The sequence below is a fragment of the Diachasma alloeum genome, unplaced genomic scaffold, assembly GCF_001412515.2.
Source record: "Diachasma alloeum isolate Michigan unplaced genomic scaffold, Dall2.0 Dall_scaffold_00219, whole genome shotgun sequence".
Taxonomy (NCBI): domain Eukaryota; kingdom Metazoa; phylum Arthropoda; class Insecta; order Hymenoptera; family Braconidae; genus Diachasma; species Diachasma alloeum.
The window spans coordinates 81,835-104,537 of record NW_021680384.1 but is presented as its reverse complement, the minus strand read 5'-3'; the positions used below and the strand labels follow the sequence as shown (position 1 = coordinate 104,537).

At 42.8% G+C, this 22,703-nt stretch overlaps 1 protein-coding gene across 3 annotated transcripts in view; it reads left to right on the top strand.

Moving 5' to 3' along the window:
- The window catches only part of LOC107037388 (ras-related protein Rab-37), a 55,680-nt gene that overhangs the window by 12,667 nt on the left and 20,310 nt on the right, over window positions 1-22,703 (top strand). For 2 of the 3 annotated variants that reach the window (XR_001460829.1, XM_015255919.1), the window contains exons 3-5: window positions 12,918-12,976; window positions 14,928-15,140; window positions 21,817-21,927. Coding sequence is in view for 2 of the 3 variants with exons in the window: in XM_015255919.1 (XP_015111405.1) it covers window positions 12,918-12,976; window positions 14,928-15,140; window positions 21,817-21,927 (383 nt within the window). In the remaining variant the exon portion in view is untranslated. Of the gene's footprint in view, window positions 1-11,590; window positions 11,881-12,917; window positions 12,977-14,927; window positions 15,141-21,816; window positions 21,928-22,703 lie in introns of those variants that run through there. The other variant, XM_015255921.1, reaches the window with a different exon arrangement.

The following is a 22,703-nucleotide window of genomic DNA, read 5'->3' as shown; positions in this document are numbered from 1 at the left end:
AGAGAGAGAGAGAGAGAGAGAGAGAGAGAGAGAGAGAGAGAGAGAGAGAGAGAGAGAGAGAGAGAGAGAGTAATCGGTGGATCACGCATCGCTGGAAGGCAGAACGAGGGGTCGACGATGATAAAGTGAGAGAGAGAGAGAGAGAAAAAGAGTGAGAGCATCGGCTTGGGTGCGCGCGCATCATCTCCCCGTTCGCCATATTGCCTTGGCAAGGAAAGGGCCACTGCCGAGCTAATGAACGAATATCCGTGAAAAGAATAACCACTTGCAACCCTCTCCAGCGCGATTTACCCGAGATTGCATTAAACGGTTATTACGCTCAACCCTTTTGGGGGCTCTCTGGTGTCCCCAGGAATTCCCTAGGGCCCCTAGGAACCCCTACAAAGGCTAATCTAGGGAGGGAAAGAAATCCCTCGAAAATTTCTTTACGGTCGAAAAACGCGGGAATCGGCAATTCGAGGGGAAGGGGGGGAGATAGGGGCTCTCTAGGGGGCTCATTCGATAGGCGAGGAAATTCACTCTAGAATTGAAAAAAAAGACCCGTATTGTCCCACTATTTCTCGAATTACAGCCGAAAAACCTTTTGGGAGTAGATACAATTTTTACGCGTTTACTCGGGAAGATTCCGCGGTAAAAAACTCAATTTTTTTCAATTCCATGGAAAATTTTTTGGCCTAACTTCTGATTTTCCTAGGAATTCCCGAGGACCCCTAGAAACCCCTGCAAAGGCTAGTCTAGGGGGAGGGGGAAGAAAGCCTCTGAAAATTTTTTTACGATCGAAAAACGCGGGAATTGGCAATTCGAGGGGAAGGAGTGGAGATAGGGGCTCTCTAGGGGGCTCATTCGATAGGTGAGGAAATTCACCCTAGAATTTGAAAAAACGATCCGTATTGCCCCACTATTTATTGAGTTACAGCCGAAAAACCTGTTAGAAGCGGATAAAATTTTTGCGCGTTTTCTCGGGACGATTCCGGGATAAAGAACTCATTTTTTTTAGTGCTACGAACAATTTCCCGGTATAACCTTTCATTCTCTTAGGGATTGCCGAGGGCCCCTAGAAACCCCCGCAAAAGCCACTCTAGGGTGGAAAGAAATCCTCCGAAAATTCTTTTACGATCGAAAACCGCGGGAATACGCGATTCTAGGTGAAGGAGGGGAAATAGGGGTGCGCTAGCGGGCTTGCTCGATAGGTGGCGAAGTCCACTATCCAATTTAAAAAATCAGACCCGTATTGCCCCACTATTCTTTTAGTTACAGCCGAAAAACCTTTTGAAAGTTGAAAAGAAAATTCGAGTTTTCTTGGGAAATTTGAGAGATGAAGGGTCTTTTTTTTCAAGTCTCGTGAGAAATTTTTCGATCTATCGAATGAGAGTATTTTCGATCCTCCACTTCGTCGCAAGCGTCTCAGTCAAAAAATAAGGGTCATTCTTCTTGAAGAAAAAAATGAAGAAACTCGCTCTGATTCACGGACGCGAAGAAGTCAGAGTGCCGACTTATTCACCTAGTTAGCACGGATATTAACATGTGCGAGTGTAATGCAAACACGACTTTTTCACTCAATTCCGGCCAATGCCTCCTCGGAGCGAAACGTTATTAACGAGCCGGTTATAACATACACGAAGGTCACAGGGTTAAATCGCTCGCATGTTATCTACTTATTATCTATCTGGAGAGATACACTAGTCGGCTAGTTGTATTTATCAAACAACAACTTCCCAGAATGGTAACAACCGAGAACAAGGTGGACTTTCATTGAAAGGAGCGTGGCAAATTTTCATGGCTTCTCGTAGATGTTTTCATGTGCTTACTTTCAAATTTGGGGGTTTCATGTCCCCAAGTTTCAAACGGGTATCAACCGTTTCTTCATTCAGCCCTCGAATTATGAAAAATTACTAGTAAGAGGGCATCGTCTAGAGAGGCGTAGCTGAAACAAACGTCAATGTGAAGTTGGCTCTATCCAACATGATGTCATATTTTACAATTTGAGAAAATGACATTTTGTCACAGAATCGCGATTTATTACAACTAGTGACATAAAATTGTTTTCGTCACTAGGCCCGATAAACCGCGATTTTAACCTTGCTTCGGTTAAATCGCGGTTTTTGGGCCTAATGACAAAAAATATTGTTCGACACACGGCCGTGGGAATTTTTCTACCTCATATTTGCCGAAAAAGTTCCTCACGAACTAGTGTCGAAATGTACTATTTGAGACCTGTAGCTAAAACAAATGTCAGTGTGAATTTGGCTCTAACCAAAATGTCATATGGGCCAATTTAACAACATGAATTTCGTCAAAAAATCATGGTTTATCGAGCCTAGCCACATAAAATTGTCTGGAGGCGCATAGTTGAGACAAATGTCAGTGTGAAGTTGGTCACAACCAAAATGCCATATTTTCCCATTTGGAAAAGAATGACCATTCGTCGCAACATCGCAATTTATTGGTCCTAGTGATATGAAATTATCTTGAAACAAAAGTCAGTGTGAAGTTGGCCATAACCAAAACGTATTTTTTTGAACGGACGGAAATGAGTGCAATTTTTTCCGCACCTTGTTTTCCTTGTTTTGGTTCCGCGGCATTTTTCACATTTTATTTCGTCTCGTCGGTATATGTATCTCTCTTTATCTGTTTTGGTTGGACGTTGGCCATGAAAATCGGATGATTACGGTAATGCAGGGAGTGAGTGGCTCTCGGGTACGTGGAGAGAGGAGGGATACGTCTCTCGAAATAAAATTGAGCCGGTGTGGGGACCACTGCGGGTGGCTACCACAGGCTCAGTGCGGTTTTTCTGGCGGAATGCCATTCCCCGAGCGATTCCTCGGGGTTGGATCATTCTTTTGAGGTTTGGTTGGGTAATTTCGAGAAGTAATGAATGAGGAATTTGGGGAAGTGTTTTGATTTGCGAGTGATGAGGTTCACTTTCAGGAGATTGTCCTTGTAAATGTGGAATTATCTTCGTAGGGTGGGGGTTTAGGGGAAAATGCCAGAAGAAATTTTTTGTAGAGAATTAAATTTCGGAGCAAAAGTGTTATCGGATATTTTTCGGTTGGAGCACTTCCTCTTGAGATAATTTGAGAGTTAAAAGGGTCGAGATTTCGCGGTTCAACACCTCTTCCGCTGCTGAATTGTTTCAAAAAATTAGGATTGTTAGCAATATTTAGCGATATTTTCATCTTCGTTGGGAGTTGGAATCATTGATTTAGGGTTTCGTTTGTAATTGTGGGGATTTTAGGGGCTTTAAGGGTCAAAAAGGGCCAACCAAACCCCTAAAAACGTCAAATACACGTGAATTTCCGTTAATTCTCCTCAATTTCCTCCGAAACGACTACGTAAAACCCTCAAAAATCTCACAACACCCAAAAAAATCAGTTTTCTCCCAACAAAACCCCAGAAATTCCAATTTCCCACCATCCAGCTGAAATTCCCCCCTCAAACCGCAAAACAACCCCTCATGAAATCAAAATATTCCCTTTTTCATCCCAATTTCCCTCCAAAAAAGCCAATTTTTCCGTTAAAAACATGAAAAATCATCCAAAAAAAAAATTGGAATAAATATTCAATAATTAACTCCAAACCATGAAAACTCATCACTCCTAATGAATACCCCCCCCCCTAATTCCCCTCACGCCTCCCCTCCGACTCTTTCCCCTATTTTTCAAATACTTCAAATCCACCGATGCGTGAATTATTCCGTTGGTTGCGTGATTTGGTCGCGTGTCCGAGGGGATCGAATCCACCGCCTCCACCATACGTCAAGAGAGGGATAGCTTCCACCCCCCTCCCCCCTTCCGCCCCCTCTCCGCGTCACGCGAAAACCAACTGCCCCGATATCCTGTTTCCTTGTTCCCAACCCGAGGACTCCATTGTCCTACGCGCCACTACGCCACGACGCTCGTGGTCTACATGAATCCTTTTAGTCCTGGCGATATACGTAAAAGTTCCCCCTCCATCGCTCGGTTGATCCTTGAGAGTACCACGAGGTCTCGGGAGAGGAAGGAACGTGTTTTGAGTTGAATGTGTGGGTCGGCTGTGGGGGGTTTTGCTACAGCCTGATGTGGTTGAAGAGGATGTCCTTGGTGGACGCTAGGGGCGCTTCATGCGCTCCTGGTAGATCCTGGCGCTTGGGTTCGAGGGGAGCATGACGCGAGCGGAGGTGGAGGCGTTCCCAGGCCATTTTACGACCCCGAAAACGGGGGACTGGTGGCGCGGGGGAGAATGAGGAGTTGATGGGATTTCGATGATGATGTTGAAGTGAAAATGGGATTTTTGGTTTATGGTGGGTATGATTGACGAGGTTTCCTCGGAATATTGGGCGAGGACCTTTTCCTTGAGACGTAAATCCCAGGTCGCCAATGAATCTCCAACGACTGATATGGAAACGTAAACCAAGTCAGTGTATGTGGGATGGGAAAATGGAGTTCAAGGTGTATTTGAATGAAGATTACTGATTCACTGACACACGTCAATTTTTATTGCACGACAAACCAACTGATGTGCGATGGCACAGACTGATCACAAGATAGAGTCTGGAATTACACGAAGTGAATTGAATAAAAATCTAAATTGTCTATTGAACAATAATGCACTGACAATTGTGCGATAATATTGCACTTTAACTGGATACAAATTATTCAACTTGAAGTGAAAGATTGCGGGGATATGTAGAGAGTATCAGTGAGAAAAGTGTCTCCACTCCGAGTTCGGAATTTATTCGTGAGAATGAGGAATTGTCAATTCAATTTCGATGATGCTATTGAAATAAAAACAAAATCCATCTCGATCGAGTCATAATGATCCTGAACTCGATGCAAAGACTGATGAGAATTCGAGTACTATCATCTTGTCATGAGAAAAATATTCTCGAACCAGTGAATCCAAACGATTGGAACGATCCACCTGTTGAGGGAGTGGGGGTGGGGGGTCGATAATGACCCCATCCAACAGCCCCGGGATATTCACCATCGAATTAAAAAAAACGACCCGTTCAGCCCCGTTTGTTTCCAAGACACATGGAAAACAATATTTACCATTCAACACGTTTTTCGTTCGTATCTCCTAAACTACCGGGGCAAAATGGCTCATCTTTTTTCCATTTTCCGGGTAAATTCCCCGATCAGTCCGATGAGACAATTATCAACCGCCTGCCCCCACCCCCGCCCCCAAAATCAAATGCCGAAGAATGATGACTCTCGCTGAAGCAAAAAGAAATTCCATTGAAAGCTTGAAATAAATTAATTATCAATCGAAATGCATGTTGAACCTTGCGTTTACACGTGCGTCCATTGGGTCTGATAACACGTGATATGATCTCATGGTGTGATCCCGATGATTTCTGAAGCAAACAAATTCACCCGTGAGAAAATGACTCACTGAGCGCCAAAAGATGGTACATCCCCAGCGAAAAACGTGGATGTTTTTCGCTCAAGTATGAGAATAATAATTTAGACGGACACGACGAGGCATCTGGTCTCAGTACGTAAGCGTAAAATCAACAGAAAATGCGGGTTACGTGCAATGATGTTTACACCAATTTTAAAAGAAATCCCTTATTTTTTGTTGCACTCCCGGCGCATTAATGAATCGTCAACGAAACGATGAGTTTGGAGGGTGAATGCCCGGTTTTTTTCAAGCATCAGCCGGGGCTTTTTGTTGATATTCCTCATGAGTTGTCGGGGCGTTATTCAATGGGGTTTTCCGATGAAAACGGAATACAACACCGCCGCCAGGTCACTCGAGTGGCACTCGTAATAAAAGAGGATTTATCGAGTGTCTCTCCGCACTTTCCCCTTTTTTATTCTCCATTTTGTCGAAACAGAGAGTCTCTCCCTCCCTATTCAACCAAAGTTGGTCACCTCCACTCGATATATCGGGAAAACGATCCTTAAAATTGATGGGAAGCCAATCCGCGATTCTTTAAAACTGGCCAAGAAAAACGATTGTGTCGGAGAAATTAATGTCGCGAATACCTCGCGAATTTGTGGAGATGAAAATGTCGTCTTTTTTTCAAGTCGATGGTGAATATCCCGGGGCTGTTGGATGGGGTCACTATCGACCCCCCACCCCCACTCCCTCAACAGTTGGATCGTTCCAATCGTTTGGATTCACTCGTTCGAGAATATTTTTCTCATGACAAGATGATAATACTCGAATTCTCATCAGTCTTTGCATCGAGTTCAGGATCATTACATCTCAAGGAAAAAGTCCTCGCACATTATTCCGAGGAAACCCCCTCATTCTCCCAAATGAATTCACCGAATGTCCAAAATACCCCAAAACTTCAAAATCACACCCCGAAAAATTGAAAACCGAGCCAGCATCCGGTTTCACACGATGTGCCTCAGCTATTAAGATAATACTCTAGTACAAAAATAGCCGAGATTTATTCGGCCGCGTGAGACTATGTGTCCCGCTTGGACCTTGGAGTCAACCTCTACGAAAATAACGTCCACAATGTGCGATAAAAAAAATTCATTTGAATGCGAAAACTCAAGTCAATCCTTGATCCCCAATTGCCAAAAATTGACTCGTCACAAATTTCCCTATCCCCTCGCACCCCCTCCCCTCCCTTCCCCACTTAATACCCGAAACAAACAAAACAATACGTGAAGACACTAATGAAGCGGAAGAGCCACCATCCGGTCAACATGTGAGACTTACCTCATACCTCTTGGCGCATCGTTTGTGCTAGTTGCGGCGTCGATTGAGATTTTTCGATGGGCTTTGCGGCAGGTGGTCCTGCGTAATAAATCGTATTGTAAGAGAATCCCAAAGGGGGCACCCACCTGCGAATCAATAATTTCCCGTCTCTTTCTCAACCGGTCCACAAAAAGCGTTTCGCATGCAAATTCGAATGGGAGTTAATACAATGTAACTTTAAGACTTCATTATGTTTTCAGATCGTATCATCTTCATCTATTAACCCGGTGAAGCCATTATTCAGTGACTTCCCATTCTGAATTCTTCGATATTAAAATATATCTGGAAGGGGTGAAACCGGTTGCATTCTCTAGATCGAGGAATTTCCGATCGAACTAAAAAAAAAAGATGGCTTTTGCGCCGGTAGTTATGGAGAAAACCCTAATTCAATTTTTATAGATCATTCATCGATCGGTAGATCTTTGGAGGAGGACTGGCGTGGAATTTGTTGCAGTTGACTCTGTGGGATAGTCAGGGGAATGTCTGATCGAAGTAAAAAAAGACGGATTATTTTGCCTGAATAGGTATTGAGAAAATCCTGAATTGTTGTATAGATCATTGTAGATCATCGGTGGTTGGGAAATTTTTATATTTTCAGCTGTAACTTGCGTTCTGTGGGGCAGAAATGGATCCTATTTTCTTATTTAATGGTGAATTTCTCGATCCATTAATTGGGGTAACAAAATTTCAATTTAATTTCTGTCGATCACTCATCGATCGCTAGATCATTTCTGGATAACTAGGACAAAATGGATTACAGTTGATTCTATCGGATAGTCAGATGAATATTCCATCAAACTGAGGAAAGACGGCCTATTTAGCTCAAGTAGTTCACAAGAAAATTCGAATTAATTGTATAGATCATTCTAGATCATCGATTGCTAGATCCCATTTACATTTTCCGCTATAATTCGACTTCTGTGAGTCAAATCGGGTCATCGTTTTTTCAATTCACCAGTAAATTTCCCGACGCATCCATTGGGGTCATTATTGACCCCAAAACATAATTCACAACAGCAGTGTTCCACGTATACCGCGAATCTCCGATAATACATCCCAAGGATTCGCCTAGTCTCACGGATATCGACATCAGGAATACATTTTTCCCTTTTTTTGCATGGAATAGGCGAATCGATACTCGAGCCCAATGCCGGCTCTCGTTTTTCCTGAGCGCGCGCGTGAGCGCGAACGAGCAAACGAGAGAGGGAGAGCGAGTGAGAGACCGCCGTCCCAACACACAGAAGTATATAGCGCCCATGGGGAGATAGAGGAAGGAGGTTGAGAGGAGGAAGGTTGGCAATGGGGAGGGGGGAGGAGGGTCACTGACATCCGTTAGAGAAAGAAACGCCACGGCGTGCCTCGTCGACCGAGAACACAAGAACTCTCACGATTATCTACTGTACATAACACTCTGGCCATCTCGAAAAAGGCAATGGAAAAAAAGAATGAAAATAAGAAGCATTGAAAATCTGCATTCGTGAATCGTGAATTGAGCCCTGCAATGCCACCGATTTCGCGTTCAATTCGCGTTAATTCGTTCGATGATATCAGGAAATTCCGCGAGTCCAATTACCCAAGTTCCGCGGATAATCAATCCGCGGAATTGATCATTTGTGGTAATTCTCACGCGTTGGAGTTTTCCGTGGACAATGACAGAAAGTGGCGGTTGGATTTTGCTGAGGAACTCCGAAATGAGAGTAGAAAATATATTTGTAGAATAAGACGGTTGAATTCATTTGGGCGACTTTCTCCGCGTCATGTTACCTCGATGAGAATGGATAGGAGCCTTCTCCTCGTTTTCTTCCATAAATGGCGAGAGCAAGCGGTGTTGTGCGTTATAAAAGCGTTCTCTTTTTAGCGAGCTGCAAGGGGAATTGGTTATACATTATGGATTGGTTTGAATTCTTTTTTTACTTTGCGGTTTTCCATTGCATCAGGTCGATTTAAACACATTTAGGGGCATGAATCGGGGTGATTTATGATTGCTGATGATTCAGATGGTGCATTCAGGTGGTACAGCTATTGCCGCGATTGAATCATCATTCACCAAGTATTGGGAAAAAATTGCTCTCTCATTTGGCTGAATCGCTTACTTTCGAGTCATCTAGAACATTCACGGGCTTTGATGCCGATACCCGGAAGTGGTTCATCAGAAATTTTCATTCGTGTACGTTCGTAACTAGGTGAACCACTAAATCTTGGGATATCTCGTTCATAAATCATAATCTTATATGATTTTCTCCAGGAAAACGCTTGATTAACAAGCGATTCCCTGGAATTTGGTATTTGGGTTTCGCTGAGTTATGGAAATCGCCTGGTGGAAATTGAATAATGAAAGTCGGGCGGTGGAACATTGTTGAGTTGAAAGGAGAATTGAGGATTTCAGTGGCCTCATTCATGAAAGAATACTGTAGACCAAAGTTTTCGCGGTTTTGGACGATCTTGCTAGCTGAATCTTCTGCCAAATCTTCAATTCTCATCAACTGATGTGCTAAAATGGGCCTTATGCAGGGAGCACACGTGCCCAGCCCCCAAATAAATTGCCCTCATCAGGCAGAATGATATCAGACCTCATCAATCATCACCAGTATGATCGAATCCGCGAGGATTCTCCAACAACATCACCAAATCATCAATCGCCCTCCTATCCCATCACCCAATCCAGCCCGAAAAAAAGCCAACTGGTATCGTTCCCATCATCGCCCTGCTCCTCGCTTCTCCACAACCCCAGATCCTGCTCTCCTGATCGCATGGGCGGCGAGACGCAGACGTGCAAGATGGCGCGTCGCCTTGTCCCCGAGTGTGACGCAGCCGCTGTCGTTGCCGTTGGCTGTTCTCCCAGGATTGCATCTAAAAAAAACAAGCTCAATCCGGCAAAGAGGTGGCATGACTACATGTAACCGGTGATCCACCAATATTCCCGTCCGAAGGATGAAGTATCAGGCGCACAAGTGGATCCAACCTCCTCGGTTACAAGGCTAATGCGTTCCACTCTGTTCTGGTTTAATGGCTAGGCCAACTGTTGTAACAGGAGGACTTCCCATCAAGAGCTGGCACGAACGTGTTTTTCCATGTGTATCAGAAGCCATGCTGGCGAGGAGGTAAGCCTGCATGACTGTAATCGTTGGATATCAGGAGAACAGATTCACCTCCTTACCGTGGTTTCTTCGTGCTTTATTCGGCGTTCTCGTTCAGCCACGATCATCTCGACCTTTGGACCGGCACTCGTTAGCTCGTTCGGATCTTCGAGATTATTTTACCGGGAAATCGAGGGCGGGGATTATTAGGCGTACAAACACCTCTTTCTGGCTCTCAGGTGGACGAGGAGTGATGGAGCGAGGGGGACAATTATGGAAACGGCTGGATCGGATGGTGATGAGGACAGGTGGTGATGAGGATGATGGGGTTTTTCGGAGGATTCAGCAGGTGGGGGAGCACTAGGTGGGCGATGCGCTGGCGGCCGAGGGGGACAGATGGGGCAATGCGGACGCCATTTTTACGGGTATCAGGAGCACAAAGCGACGCCAGTGGCAGCTGGTGGCCAGACGGAATTCCTTCTAGAAAGTTCGTGCTGAGTATTAAACGATTTCAGAAGCTTTTTAAGGGATTCCGGGGGACGAACGGCGGTTCTATGACTGCTGAGTCATTGCGATGAAACAGCGAGGTTGGGTGATGCTCTTTGAGGGTTCCTCCAGCACATGTAGCTGGCTTTTTCCGATCATCGGAGTTTCAGGGGTTCGTCTACGACGTAGAAGATCAAGCGATCCTGCAGGATGATTTAGACATGCAAATGACGCGATAAAAGGGCTTTCAACGATTCTGATTTATGCTGGCTAGTCATGAGGCATCAGCAGTGCCACTTGTCGACCAATGCCAGCGGCATCTTGCGGCGGAAACGCGAACCACAGGGATATTGAAGAAATTGTGCTTCGGCGAGGGCCGCGCAAGTCTACGTCATTATATACCGCCCACCCACGTTGACGCTTGCTTCTGCCCCTTTACTGCTCACGGATAGGGGTTGGTAAATCCTGATAGTGGTGGGTGATTTTATCGGCTGTTACGGCATTCGTGGATATGCGGGCGCTCGTCGGACTCTGACCCGTTGCGGTCTCCGTCGGTTATCAGTTATGGAAAGTTCAATTCAGGTTGTTTTTTCTTTGTTGGAGTTGTCACCTTCTTATTGTCGATTCTGCGAGTGGGTGAGGTGGGCGGGGGAGAGGAAGTCGATGGATTATTTCAGACTGATTAATGCGGAATTGATTGACGGATCCCCAGAAAACTTGCTGTTCCCAAACTTAGGACTGAATCATCAGACTTTTTGGTCAAGCTTTCGTTTTTGGTTCAGAGGTTACGTCCTCCAGAATTTCCCGCCAATTTTGGGCAGCACGTGTTGAACAAGTGACGCTGAAGAATGACACAATAACTACGGTATCGAGTTTGCATTAGGCGTCACGAATGCGCATGCGTTAGCGATAGAGCTCACGTCCTCTTGCTGAGTCGTGGCGATTTTCCATCACAATACGTTTGAAAAATGTTTTGAAAAAATTGGGGTCTGTTCTGATGCGATACGAGTGCCTTGCTGGAGCATCACTCACGTATCGGGGGATTTAATTGTCAAAGTCGGAATTCGATGGATTATTTCGGGCTGATTGAAGCGGAATTGATTGACGGATGCCCCAAAAAGCTTGCTGTTCCTAAATGTAGGCCTGAATCATCAGACTTCTTGGTCAGGCTTTCGTTTTTGGTTCAGAGATTACGTCCTCCAGAATTTCCCGCCAATTTTTGGCAGCACGTGTTAAACAAGTGACGCTGAAGAATGACGCAATAACTAGGGCATCGAGTTTGCATTAGGCGTCACGAATGCGCATGCGTTAGCGATAGAGCTCTCGTTCTGTTGCTGAGTCGTAGCGATTTTCAATCACAATACGTTTGAAAAATGTATTAAAAAATAGGGATCTACTCTGATGTGATACAAGTGCCTTGCTGGAGCATCACTCACTCATCAGGCGATTTAAACGTAGCTCAAGATAAATTTTCAAGTGTCAAGTGGAACTAATGAAGAACTTGTGGTATCTGTGTCACGTGTGAAGGTGACAGGAAAACATTCGACGTAACCTAGTTTGAAAGAGGCCTTTGAAAATTCGGACGTTTCATCAGCTGCCGGGGAGTTTAACAACTCAGGTGAATATTGCAGCATCACTAGGTCCATCATCAGACCACAGTATTAAGTAGTCTATGATGTACACATGGCCAAAGGGCACGGTCACTGGGTCGGAATAGCAGATCAATGCTGATCCCGTGATAATCCAGTTTTCGTAATAGATGAATTCATTCACTGACCACAATACTATACATCCGGGGGTGGTTTTGCCACGATGCTGGTTACACTGATCCAATCCTGCGGTAGCCAATTTGTCCATTAAGCTAATGGGATTTAATCCCCAAAATGCCAGGCTCTGATGAATCCATTATTTACGAATTTATCAATATTGATGTTTTCCATTGGCAATTGACAATTATAAACAGTACAATGGTATTGAGGATTTTCAAAAGACTCAACAAATGCAGATTCGTGAAATGCGTGGTGAGTGTGGGCGGTTTGTTGAGAGGGCTCAGAGCTAAATATAGACAAGCGCTTTGATGGCGATACGAAGCGTGCGTTTGCAGCTTGTGCCGAGAGGGCAAATGTATTCAACACACAAGCGCACATTGATACTACTCGGTGAACAATCGAATATCCTCTCCATGTCCTTCGACACTGTAACCCCCATGGTAGCTCTTTGTGTCTCGTATGCCCTCAGGTGGGCCCTTCAACGGGGGATTATTACACGCAAATTGAAATTGTTGGGTGAATTTATGAAATTCCAGGTGTCAAGTTGTGAAGCTTTATTTTGAGTCTTATTGTAGCCAAATGAGACTTTCAAAAGGGTTTGGAAGGTCTCAACTTGAAATTTTTAAGTTGCAAATAAAAACTTTCAAAAGTTTCAACTTGAGATTTTTGAAAAAGTCAAGTCGAATCTTTCAACTCAAGACTTAAAAGTCTTAAGACTTGAGACTTTTGAAAGCTTTATAGAATTAAGCTCCATCTTGAGACTTATGATGTCGGAGACCTTTGAGTCTCAAATTGAGACTGTCAGACGTCTTAATTTGCGACTTTCAAAAGTCTTAAGAAATTATTCGTAGAATTTACGAATTTTTTGTTTTGTTTATAATTTCAGGCGCCATGCGGGAGGGAGCGACGGGAATGACAACCCTCACCGCTTCATCATCTTTAAACGTAAGTTCATATTCCACTATCTCAAGACCTCAAATAAATAGAGAAATGGCGAATTGAGAACAGACAACTCGTTCTGCTTCATTAGGTCTGGCAAAAATCGCAAAAGAATTTTTTGAATCAAATTGTTGCAAGTCTTTTCCCTTACTCGCTAAGATTCTCCCAATCTAGAGAATGGGGTGGGTTTGATCAGGTTATGCTCGGTTGTTTTTACGAAGGATATAAAATATCAAAGACATTGATACTAATTCGATTTCACGTAATCCCTCTGAGGGGTGTGCAAGGGGAGAGGGCAGAGAGAAATTCCCTCTGGCCTTTTTTTCCCTCGTTATTCGTTGATGGTTGAAAGGTTGACTAGCCTTTGTGTCTCTTTTGGAGTAAATCCCCCCGTGGTGTTTACGTACAAGCCGGAAACACCGATAATACCAATAACAGAGCCGACATCCGACAACGTCACAGTTTGCCCGATGCTTCCGATGCACTAGATGTTACCTTGTGAAACAGACGTGATCGATTAAACTTTGGGTTTACGTGGTAGGATGCCTGCACTCGGTCAATGGACAAATTGAGGTTATGAATGATGGTGTATCTGCTTCCTTGATGGTAATTTGGTTTCACTGAGTGAATGATGTCGATGATAATTTCCTCTTATTACGTTTCAACTCTGTAATTTCCGGGAAATGCTCCTTGCGAACGTAAAGATCACTCTATTTTACGCTCATGTTTATGACTGAATTACGAGGAAGCATCAAGTTCGAAATATCTTTTGGCTAGACCTGTGAAGCAGCAAGCATGAAAATTGGTCGTTCTGTAAGATTCGGGAGGAAGGCGGGAAGGGTGGGGCAGAATGGTGCGATTTGAATAAATTTATAGGTGTTTGAAGCTTCTGAAAAGGGCTTCAAAATGGCGGAAAATTGTTGGAATTTCACTCTGCCGTTGTCGAGTTATCGATGATTGAAAATTATCGCTTGCGCCTGAGAATTTTTACGATATCACATCGCGATTTTTCTTCGCGATTTGGGCATCGGACTAAATGATGCTTTTGTCAGTCCTCTCGGGATGTTGAAGAGATACGGGTATCGTCCTCTTTCACGAGTTCAGTTAACTTCCCCGGTCTTTGAAATCTATGGGGTCAACCCGAAGCGGTCGTAAATGAACGAAGATGAATTACTTGATTCATCAAGCGACTCTGGAAGTTCATGTCTCCCATCACCCCCAATTTACCCAGATCGCACTGCACTCCGGTTCCCGGTGCGCCCTCCATTACATTTCGCCCCTTCAGACCGCCCTCGATGGCGAGATCACAGGGGTGCCTCTGCCCCACCCCTCAATTGCAAACGCCAACACCAGCTAACCACTGTAAAAACGTTAACTCAAGTTGACTCTCCACCAATTTTCTCGACTTTTTCGAATGACGCTCGCGGGGATGATTGCTCGGTGGCCATCAATCGTCGGAAATTTTCGTTCACCACTCGTTTGACCCAATTTCAGTCAGAGATTCCAACGAAAATTGTCAACATCGCAGAATCTGTTTCCAAGGAAATGTTCCGAGCAGATTTTCATGACGAATAAAATGTTTCTTTTACTCATGCCTCTACGACTCACAATTCTCGAGACGTTGCCATTTGTTTGAGTGGGTAGCTGAAGACCTTTCGTCTCTGAGAGAGCGCGTGCACCGCGGGGCGCTCCTATCCAACAACGTCCACATCCGGAGAACTACGACTCGTAGAGATGTGATTTTAAAACCATTTTATTCGTTATGAAATTTCCTATATTTGTCACACTGGATGTCTCGACGACTTCTCAATAATTTTCGAGATATTTCATATTCCCTTCATACGCAGTGCTCCACTGCGTAACTTCTGTTCGGGGTTTCGTGACACGAAATTCATCAGGAATTACTCTACCCGAAAATTTCGATAACGAGTACCATAAAGTCCACTTTTTCCCCCAGAAAATGACGCGTGACTCAAGTCTAAACGACGACGTATTGACGGAATCCCCGGATCACCAGAGTCACCTGACACCAGGCGACCAATTGTCAATAACATCAGCGCCCTCGCCCACTGGTTACCGTGACTACAAGCCACCCGCTGAGCTGCTGAACAGTGGATACCACAGTAGCCCCCGTCGTGACAACACCCGAGAGGAGACCGAGACGCACAAGGTAAGACCTCTATTTATTTATTTATTTATTTACCTTTTTTTTACTGAGAAAAATACAGAACGAGAGAGGACAGAGATAAAAACACCAATACAACAGTCGAAAGGGACTTTTGAGTCATTGATTCAAGGTCACAGAGCGTGATTCCCCTTCTTGGATGAACACCAGTGTGGAATAATGATCGTGAAATGCCAGGGACGGCCCCCAACGTCCCTCTTTCTTTATCTTTATTTCTTCTCATTTCTCTTTGAATTCCCCTTCTTAACCCTTCTTTTGGTCTTATTCTTCACATCGGGACTCTCTACTTCGCTTGTACACTAACCATCGTATATAATTTCATCCGGATTATGTACTCAAGGTTATGTATGCAGGGCAGAACGAAAAATTGTGGAGTTTGATCAATTTTTTCTTTATTATTCAGAATTTTTTTTATATGTCTGCGGGGGTGTAGATAGGGGGGAGGGTGTGTTGTCCGTTAAACGAAGCGTAAAATTTACCATTGAATTAAAAAAAAAACGATCGATTTTGATCCCATAGAACCGGTGCTGTAACCGAAAATGTCAAAATGATCTAGCAATCGATCGATAGATCTTCGATCGACCTATTTCACAGATTAACTTGAAAAGCTAGTCTTCTGGAGAACTTTGAAACAAAGACGACCCGTTTAGTCCCAGCAGTTCTGAAGAAAATCCTGAATCAATTTTTGTGGATCATTATCGATCACTAGATCGTTAATTTTACATTTTTCGCTGTAACTCTGCTTCTATGAAGCGAAAATGGACGATTTTTTACAGTTCGATGATAAATCTCTCGATATATGCAATGGAATCACCGCCAACCCCTTCCGCTCTGCTAGTATACGACAATGATCTAGCAAATCGATGAATGATCTATGAAAATTTCATTCGGGTTTTTCTCCGGAACGCCTGCGCCAAAATGGATAATTTTTTTTTTAATTCGTGAGTAAATTTTCCGATCTATCGAATGGGGTCACTTTCGACCCCCCATCTCCACCCCCTAGTGCGGTACCTAGGGTCTAGGGGATTTCGGCATGAAAAAAATTGAGAGTAGCTGGAAAATAGAGAATTTGTCCAGCTAATTAGAGGGAAATCAATGGAAAATTATGTGTACATGGTTAATCACACGTCCGAAACACTGTACACCCGTGGCATCGCGAGAAGGTGTATCCGTCGGCGTTGCGTCCCACTGGAATGCGATTAACCAGCAGCTTTTAAAGATATCTCTCCACATACGTATGAGAGAGGCGCTGGCAAGGTCTGTCTGGCCTTAAGCGCCCATCTGGTGGAGTCACTCTACCCGCATACAAATTGAGTTACTGGAGGTAGTTACTTTACTAGGATAAACTCAAACTTTGGGGGAGGGGATGGATAAATCCTAATCGGAATTCATTAGAAAATCGTCAAGTGTTGGAACGTGCGTTCTAATGCGCATCAGTTTTTTCCCGAGGTGCCTGTTATGTAATTATCTCGATAATCGGTGCGTCTGTTGAAAAAAAAAATTGGAAAAGTCGTTTTCCAAATTTTTTTCCCTTGGAGAATTCGTGAAATTCTCCTTTCCTCGATTTTTACCCGTTTCTCCATCGACTATTGCGTTCTCTCACGTAAACACGTCTCGCACTGATAGGCCGGGACTTATCTCGTCACGAGGAATGTTCTTCAATCCCTGGTGAAACCATTCTGCCAAACTCCCGTTTCAAATCAATTACTTCTCGCCTACAATTTTCTTTTTTCAGAAAAATCGTGTTTGGAGATTTTGAGTTGTTAATGTTTTTTCATGAGATATAGTTCTGGGAGAATTTTTGATATTTAAGGGGGAATTTTGGTGGTGAAGGTTTAATCGGGAGAAATGCATGAAATGATCGGAAGGATCGAAAGGGCCTTGAGAGTTAAATTCTACCCCATCTCTCCCATTTGATCTTCAAGAACCATTAACCCTCAACGGTCGCTCCCATTTCACCCTCAAGACTATTTGATTGTTTTAAAAAACGTCTGATCCTGAACCTTTCGACCTTCAATCTGTCACTCCCATTTAATCTTTAAGAGCATTTGAAGCTCAATCTGTCTGTCCCATTTGACCTTCAAGAACGTTTGGCCCTCCGTATTATTCTCCCTGCCTCTTCCGTTTGACCTCTAAGAACTTTTCAACCTTCACCTGTCTCTCCCATTTTACCCTCAAAACTGTTTGATCTTAAAAAATGTTTGATCCTCGTAATTACGCGCCTCATCTCTCCCGTTTGACCCTCAGGAACCTTTTGACCTTCAATATGTCCCTCGCATTTGACCTTCAAAGGTGTTTGACCCTCAGTCTCTCCCATTTGACCCTCAAGACCGTTAAATCTTACAAAACGTTTCACCCACGTGACTGCTCTCCCCATCTCTCCCATTTGACCCACAAGAACCTTTTGACCTTCAATCCGTCTCTCCCATTTGACCCTTCCTTATTTTTTGAGCAATTAAAAGGGGAAAAAACCTTATTACCTAAATTTCCTTATTATCCGGATTTCAAATTCTGTATATTTTGTCCATGAATATTGAGACTCAGGATATTGTAACGCAAATATTTTCACATGTTCCCAAGAATTTCAACGTTAAATAATGCCCAAAGTCCCTGCATATCCTCAACTCCACAAATTAACATTATCTTCACGTCCTCAATATCAACTTTTCCCTCGAAATATTCAATTTTCTTCTTTCTTTTTTTCTTCATGGAACTGCGGATCGACAAGTTGCAGAAGGTATTAGCATACGAATGGCCACGGCCTTGTTGATACCTCATCGGTTTAACGTGTGCGACAAAACGAGTCTTTAAATCCCCTCCTCTCGCACTCGAGTTTTTGCTGTTTAAAACACCTTCGGCATTCAATTTATATCGATTTATCTGCCCTGAAAAATTCATTCTCACTCTATTTATCCACTTATTACTCGGTAAATATCTCAACACCACGGCTTATCAATAGCTCGACTCAATAAAAATTTTATATCAATTTTTTATTCGAAAAACTTGATTCAATTTTTCATGAATTCGGAAAAATCTGTTGACAATTTTCCTATTACCCTGGCGCCATTTCGTAGATCGGGAAATTTATCCTGGTATTAAAAAAAAACGCACCCGATCTGCCCCAGAAAAATTGCCCTCAAAAAAAAAATTTTGAAAATTTTTCTTTTTTTTTAATTCTTTGAATTTTTTTTTCATTTTTAGTTGTAATTTTTTAACCACTCTGGCAAAATAGGTCTTTTCTTTCAATTATTTTGTAAATTTACCGATCTATCGATTGGGGTCATTAATGACCCCAAGCCATCCAGGATTCAGTCACTCGATTTTTTAAATTGAGAGAAAAATAGAAAAAAAAATTTTTTGAAAGTTTTTGTGAAAAAAAATTAATGGATTTATTCTATTTCATGGTGAGACCGTTTTTGTTATGATGTATTCTTTTTCCGGAGTCGCAGGATTATTTTCCTTTTATTCAATTTTTTCATGCCTGCGAGGATTACCTTGACACACTGTAACGTTACAAGCTCTTTAACACGGTTTCACCAGTGAATCTGCGAGACACAGGCGCGCCATTGTCAGGCGTTACTGTAACCGCAGTGTCTGGCGGCATCTCAATGACGTGACTGTTCCTGAATTAATGCCGATAATTCAGTCATTGTGGCGATGATTGAATTTAGCTTGTTTCAATGAGAACATTTTCATTTAAATTCATTCACATCAACTAAAATGTAAATTTCTCCCTAAAATCCATTGCAAAAAAAATTTAAGATCATTACTGACATATATTTTACATAATCCACAACAAAAGAGATCTATTGAAAAAAAAATCGGCGCATAAAAAAATACTTTTGCATCTGTTTTAGCTGAGAAAATGAACAAAATTTCATTTTTTTGTAATTCCTGATTTATCTCGGTATTTACTAGTTTTCGAGAAAAATGTAATAACACATTTTTTCTAGAAAATTGAATTTTCTACAAAAAATGTTTAATAACATTTTTTCGTAAAGCCACTCGTTAATTAGATAATTCCGCCTGAAGCAAGGCTTCAAAACCAAAAAAACCTGAAAATGTCTCGAAATGCAATTTTTAAAATTCTCCAGTTATCGTGTTAATGAGTAGGTTTAGGAAAAAATGTTACAAGACACTTTACGTAGGAAATTAAATTACCTACAAAAAATGTTCAACGACATTTCCTCTCAAACCCACCCATCACCGAGATAATTCCAATTGAATGGAGTGCTAAGGGGATTTCTTGTTTTATTCAGTTACATTACAATTTACCACTCCTTCCTGTACGGAATTGAGCACCACTGAGGGGACGGTAGCTCCTTCCTTTCAGTCGCAGAAGTAATGCGATATCCCGTGCCATTCCGTGACACAAGCACACACATTACGTATGCTGGATACTCAAAGCATCACGACATTGAGTTTATATTTTCGTCTCTCGCAGCGAAAAAGACGCGATTTTCTTTCCTAAAAGCCCATTTCCCTGTGGTTTTTCTGGTAGTAGTGGTGTGGGGTCCCAGATGACCCCAGCCGATACACCGGAAAATTCGCCGAGAGCACATGCAGAAGATAGTACCCACAAAGGTTTTAAGTAGCAAAGAGGGGAAATGTATCAGCATTTTCACGGCTGCATATGAACGGCTGGTATTCACTTGATTTTACATGATGAAAAATTTTGGTTTCCATTTTGTTTCTCATCGAGTTGACGTGAGAGAGTGACGGCTCGGTAGGATAACACACAACACACTTAGCTCGTAAAATGCCAGTGGCAGCCGTAAAAACCGGTAGCGTGAAGACAAAGATTCGTGCCGACGCTTTCAACTTCTTCGTGTGAGAGACGAAAAAAAAGAGATTGCGAATTTTCAGGGGATTTCAAATGTCTGGGGTTGGGGATGATAACGTCCTCTAGCTGGGAGAATTTGGATATGCAAGACAAAGATGAAGCTCATGAATAGTGGACCAAATGATTGAGATGACTCCGGAAAAAAAATGCAACAAAAAATACAACTGTATTTTCATTCCATTCTTCAGCAATATCCAAAAACAACAGATCCCAATATTTTGAACACTGAACCCAGTCATAAAGTACGTGAACCCTGGACCAAGTCATTGAAATGACTCAGTCATCTGATCATCTGCAATCATCAACATTGAAAACCGAATGATGAATCAGTTAAAAAACCGTTAAAATCAGTATCACCCCCAGCGTCACCAAAAGAATTCGTGAAATCATCTCCAATCGACAGCGCCAATAGCGGAAAAAGTCTCCCTCAATCCAAAAACCCATTGACTGCCCCACATTAGTTCTCGGACCTAAAAAAGACTGAAATCCTTCGTTTCCCACAACGACGCGATCACTCACTCCTGACAAACTCCTTCGCTCCACCATCCAGAGACACGTGAATTCGTCACGGCTCCGCAATTGCCACAATTGATCTCAATCCCACATTTCTCCATTTTCCATTCTCTCCAGATTTGAGCAAAAATCGTTGGCACTCGGCATAATATGAATTTATAACAGAACAAGAGAGTAAAAAAGTGTGAAGGGGTAGGTGTGGAAAAATTACCATGTCGAGGCTGTGAGCGCACACGTCAGCAGCAGGGAGGGGCGTGGATACCTAATTCACTTCTCCCCCCCCCTCCCCCCCTCCCCTCTCAGTAACTATCACAACTTCCTGTATTTTCCCCCCTACACAATCCACTATTTTTCATTTATCTGGAAAATGAGGTCGAACGTCAAATTGGCACTTGTGCGCCTGCATTAAAGTATCGGGTGATTCTACTTCGTTGTAATTTGGATTTAATTCTAATGACAGGGAAGGGAATTAATGAGTTGAAAGTTGATTGGACAATTACTGATACTTTGTCATGGTCAATTGACGCTGAGATAATTTTCTCACCAAGTTTCGAAAATTAGGGGGGCAAAAAATTTTGAGCCCATTTGAATATTTGAATTTTGGCGGGGAATTTCGGCTCCGTGAGAATTCCATTGGATCGATTAGCAAATTTATCCACAAATTGAAAAAAAATTACCCACCTAGTCCCCATAGAACGCGAGTTACAGCTAAAAATGTAAAAGTGATCTAGCAATCGATGATCTATAATGATCTACAGAGTTATTAAGGATTTTTGGGAGATCTGCTGGGGCAACATGAGTCGTTCTTCTTCAGTTCAATGCGAAATCTCTCGGGCTATCCGATGAAATCATTTCCAACCTCTTTCGCCCCGGTCGAACAAAAATGATCTAGCGATCGATGAACGATCTGCAAAAATTCATTTAGGATTTTCTCCTAAACTACCGAATCAAAACGGCTCGTCTTTTTCTTAATTCACGATTATTTTTTCCGATCTATTAAATGGAATTATCCACGACCCGTTTTGCCCCAGTGTCATAAATTCTCTACCCCATAAAATCTAAAAACTCCATTATCGAAAGAAGATGAATTTTCCAACACTGAGGACACCATGTCACGCTGATACCCGGCATTATTTATCACCACTGAGTCCATATATCCTCGTCGCCTGGACACAATGAATGCACCTGCCAACGTGCCACCTTGTGTTCTGCCACTCGAAGTTCACTTCAATATTTTTACGACTCTTTTTATTTCCAAATGGAAAATAATGTTTGAATTGTTTTTTTTTCCCCTATTATTACCAGACGATACTGCTGGGTGACAGTGGCGTGGGCAAGACATCGCTGCTGGTGCAGTTCGACACCGGCACGTTTCAAACCGGAAACTTCGCCGCGACCGTTGGCATCGGTTTTACGGTGAGTAAAATATAAAAATATCTCATAACCTCTCAAAATCATCCCGAGTTGCGATGCATTTTTGATGATTCTCACCTTCTCAATGCTGAGATTGGGAAATTTACCCTCGAATTGTAAAAAAAAAATGACTCCTCTAGCCCCCATAGAACCAGAGCTACTGCGGAAAATGTAAAAGCGATCCAGCGATCGATGATCTGTAATGATCTATACATGTATTCAGGATTTTCTCGGCATCCACCGAGGCAAATTGAGTCATCTTTTTGAAAATCTTCCGACAGTTATCCGATCTATCGAATGCTAGCAATTTTGAAATATTTTACCCCAATCGGATGAAAGTGATCTAGCACTCGATAAATGATCTATGAAAGTGCGACTTGTGATTTTCTCCGCTATCATTGGAGCTACAATCGCCTTTTTTTTTCAGTTCGTGCGTAAATTTTCTGATCAATCTGATGGGGTTATTTTCGACCCCGCACCCCTACCCCTTCATTGAAAAAACAATCCAATTGGCAGAATTTCTTCAATTTTGAGAGAAGATTTTTAAAAATAGATCAGAAATTCTAAAAATAAAATTTTGCAATCACCTACACGTTTGGCCGAGTGAAACGTACCACCAAGTGATGGCAAAATGCGCAGTGAAAATAGCCGAGCGAATAAGTCATGTAGAAAGTTGTAGAATACCACTGATACCCAAACGATACGATATATTCGTTCCTCTCTTGGGTTTGGTAAATCAAAAGGTCGTACACTATTTATCGTGACTATCGTGTGTTGGG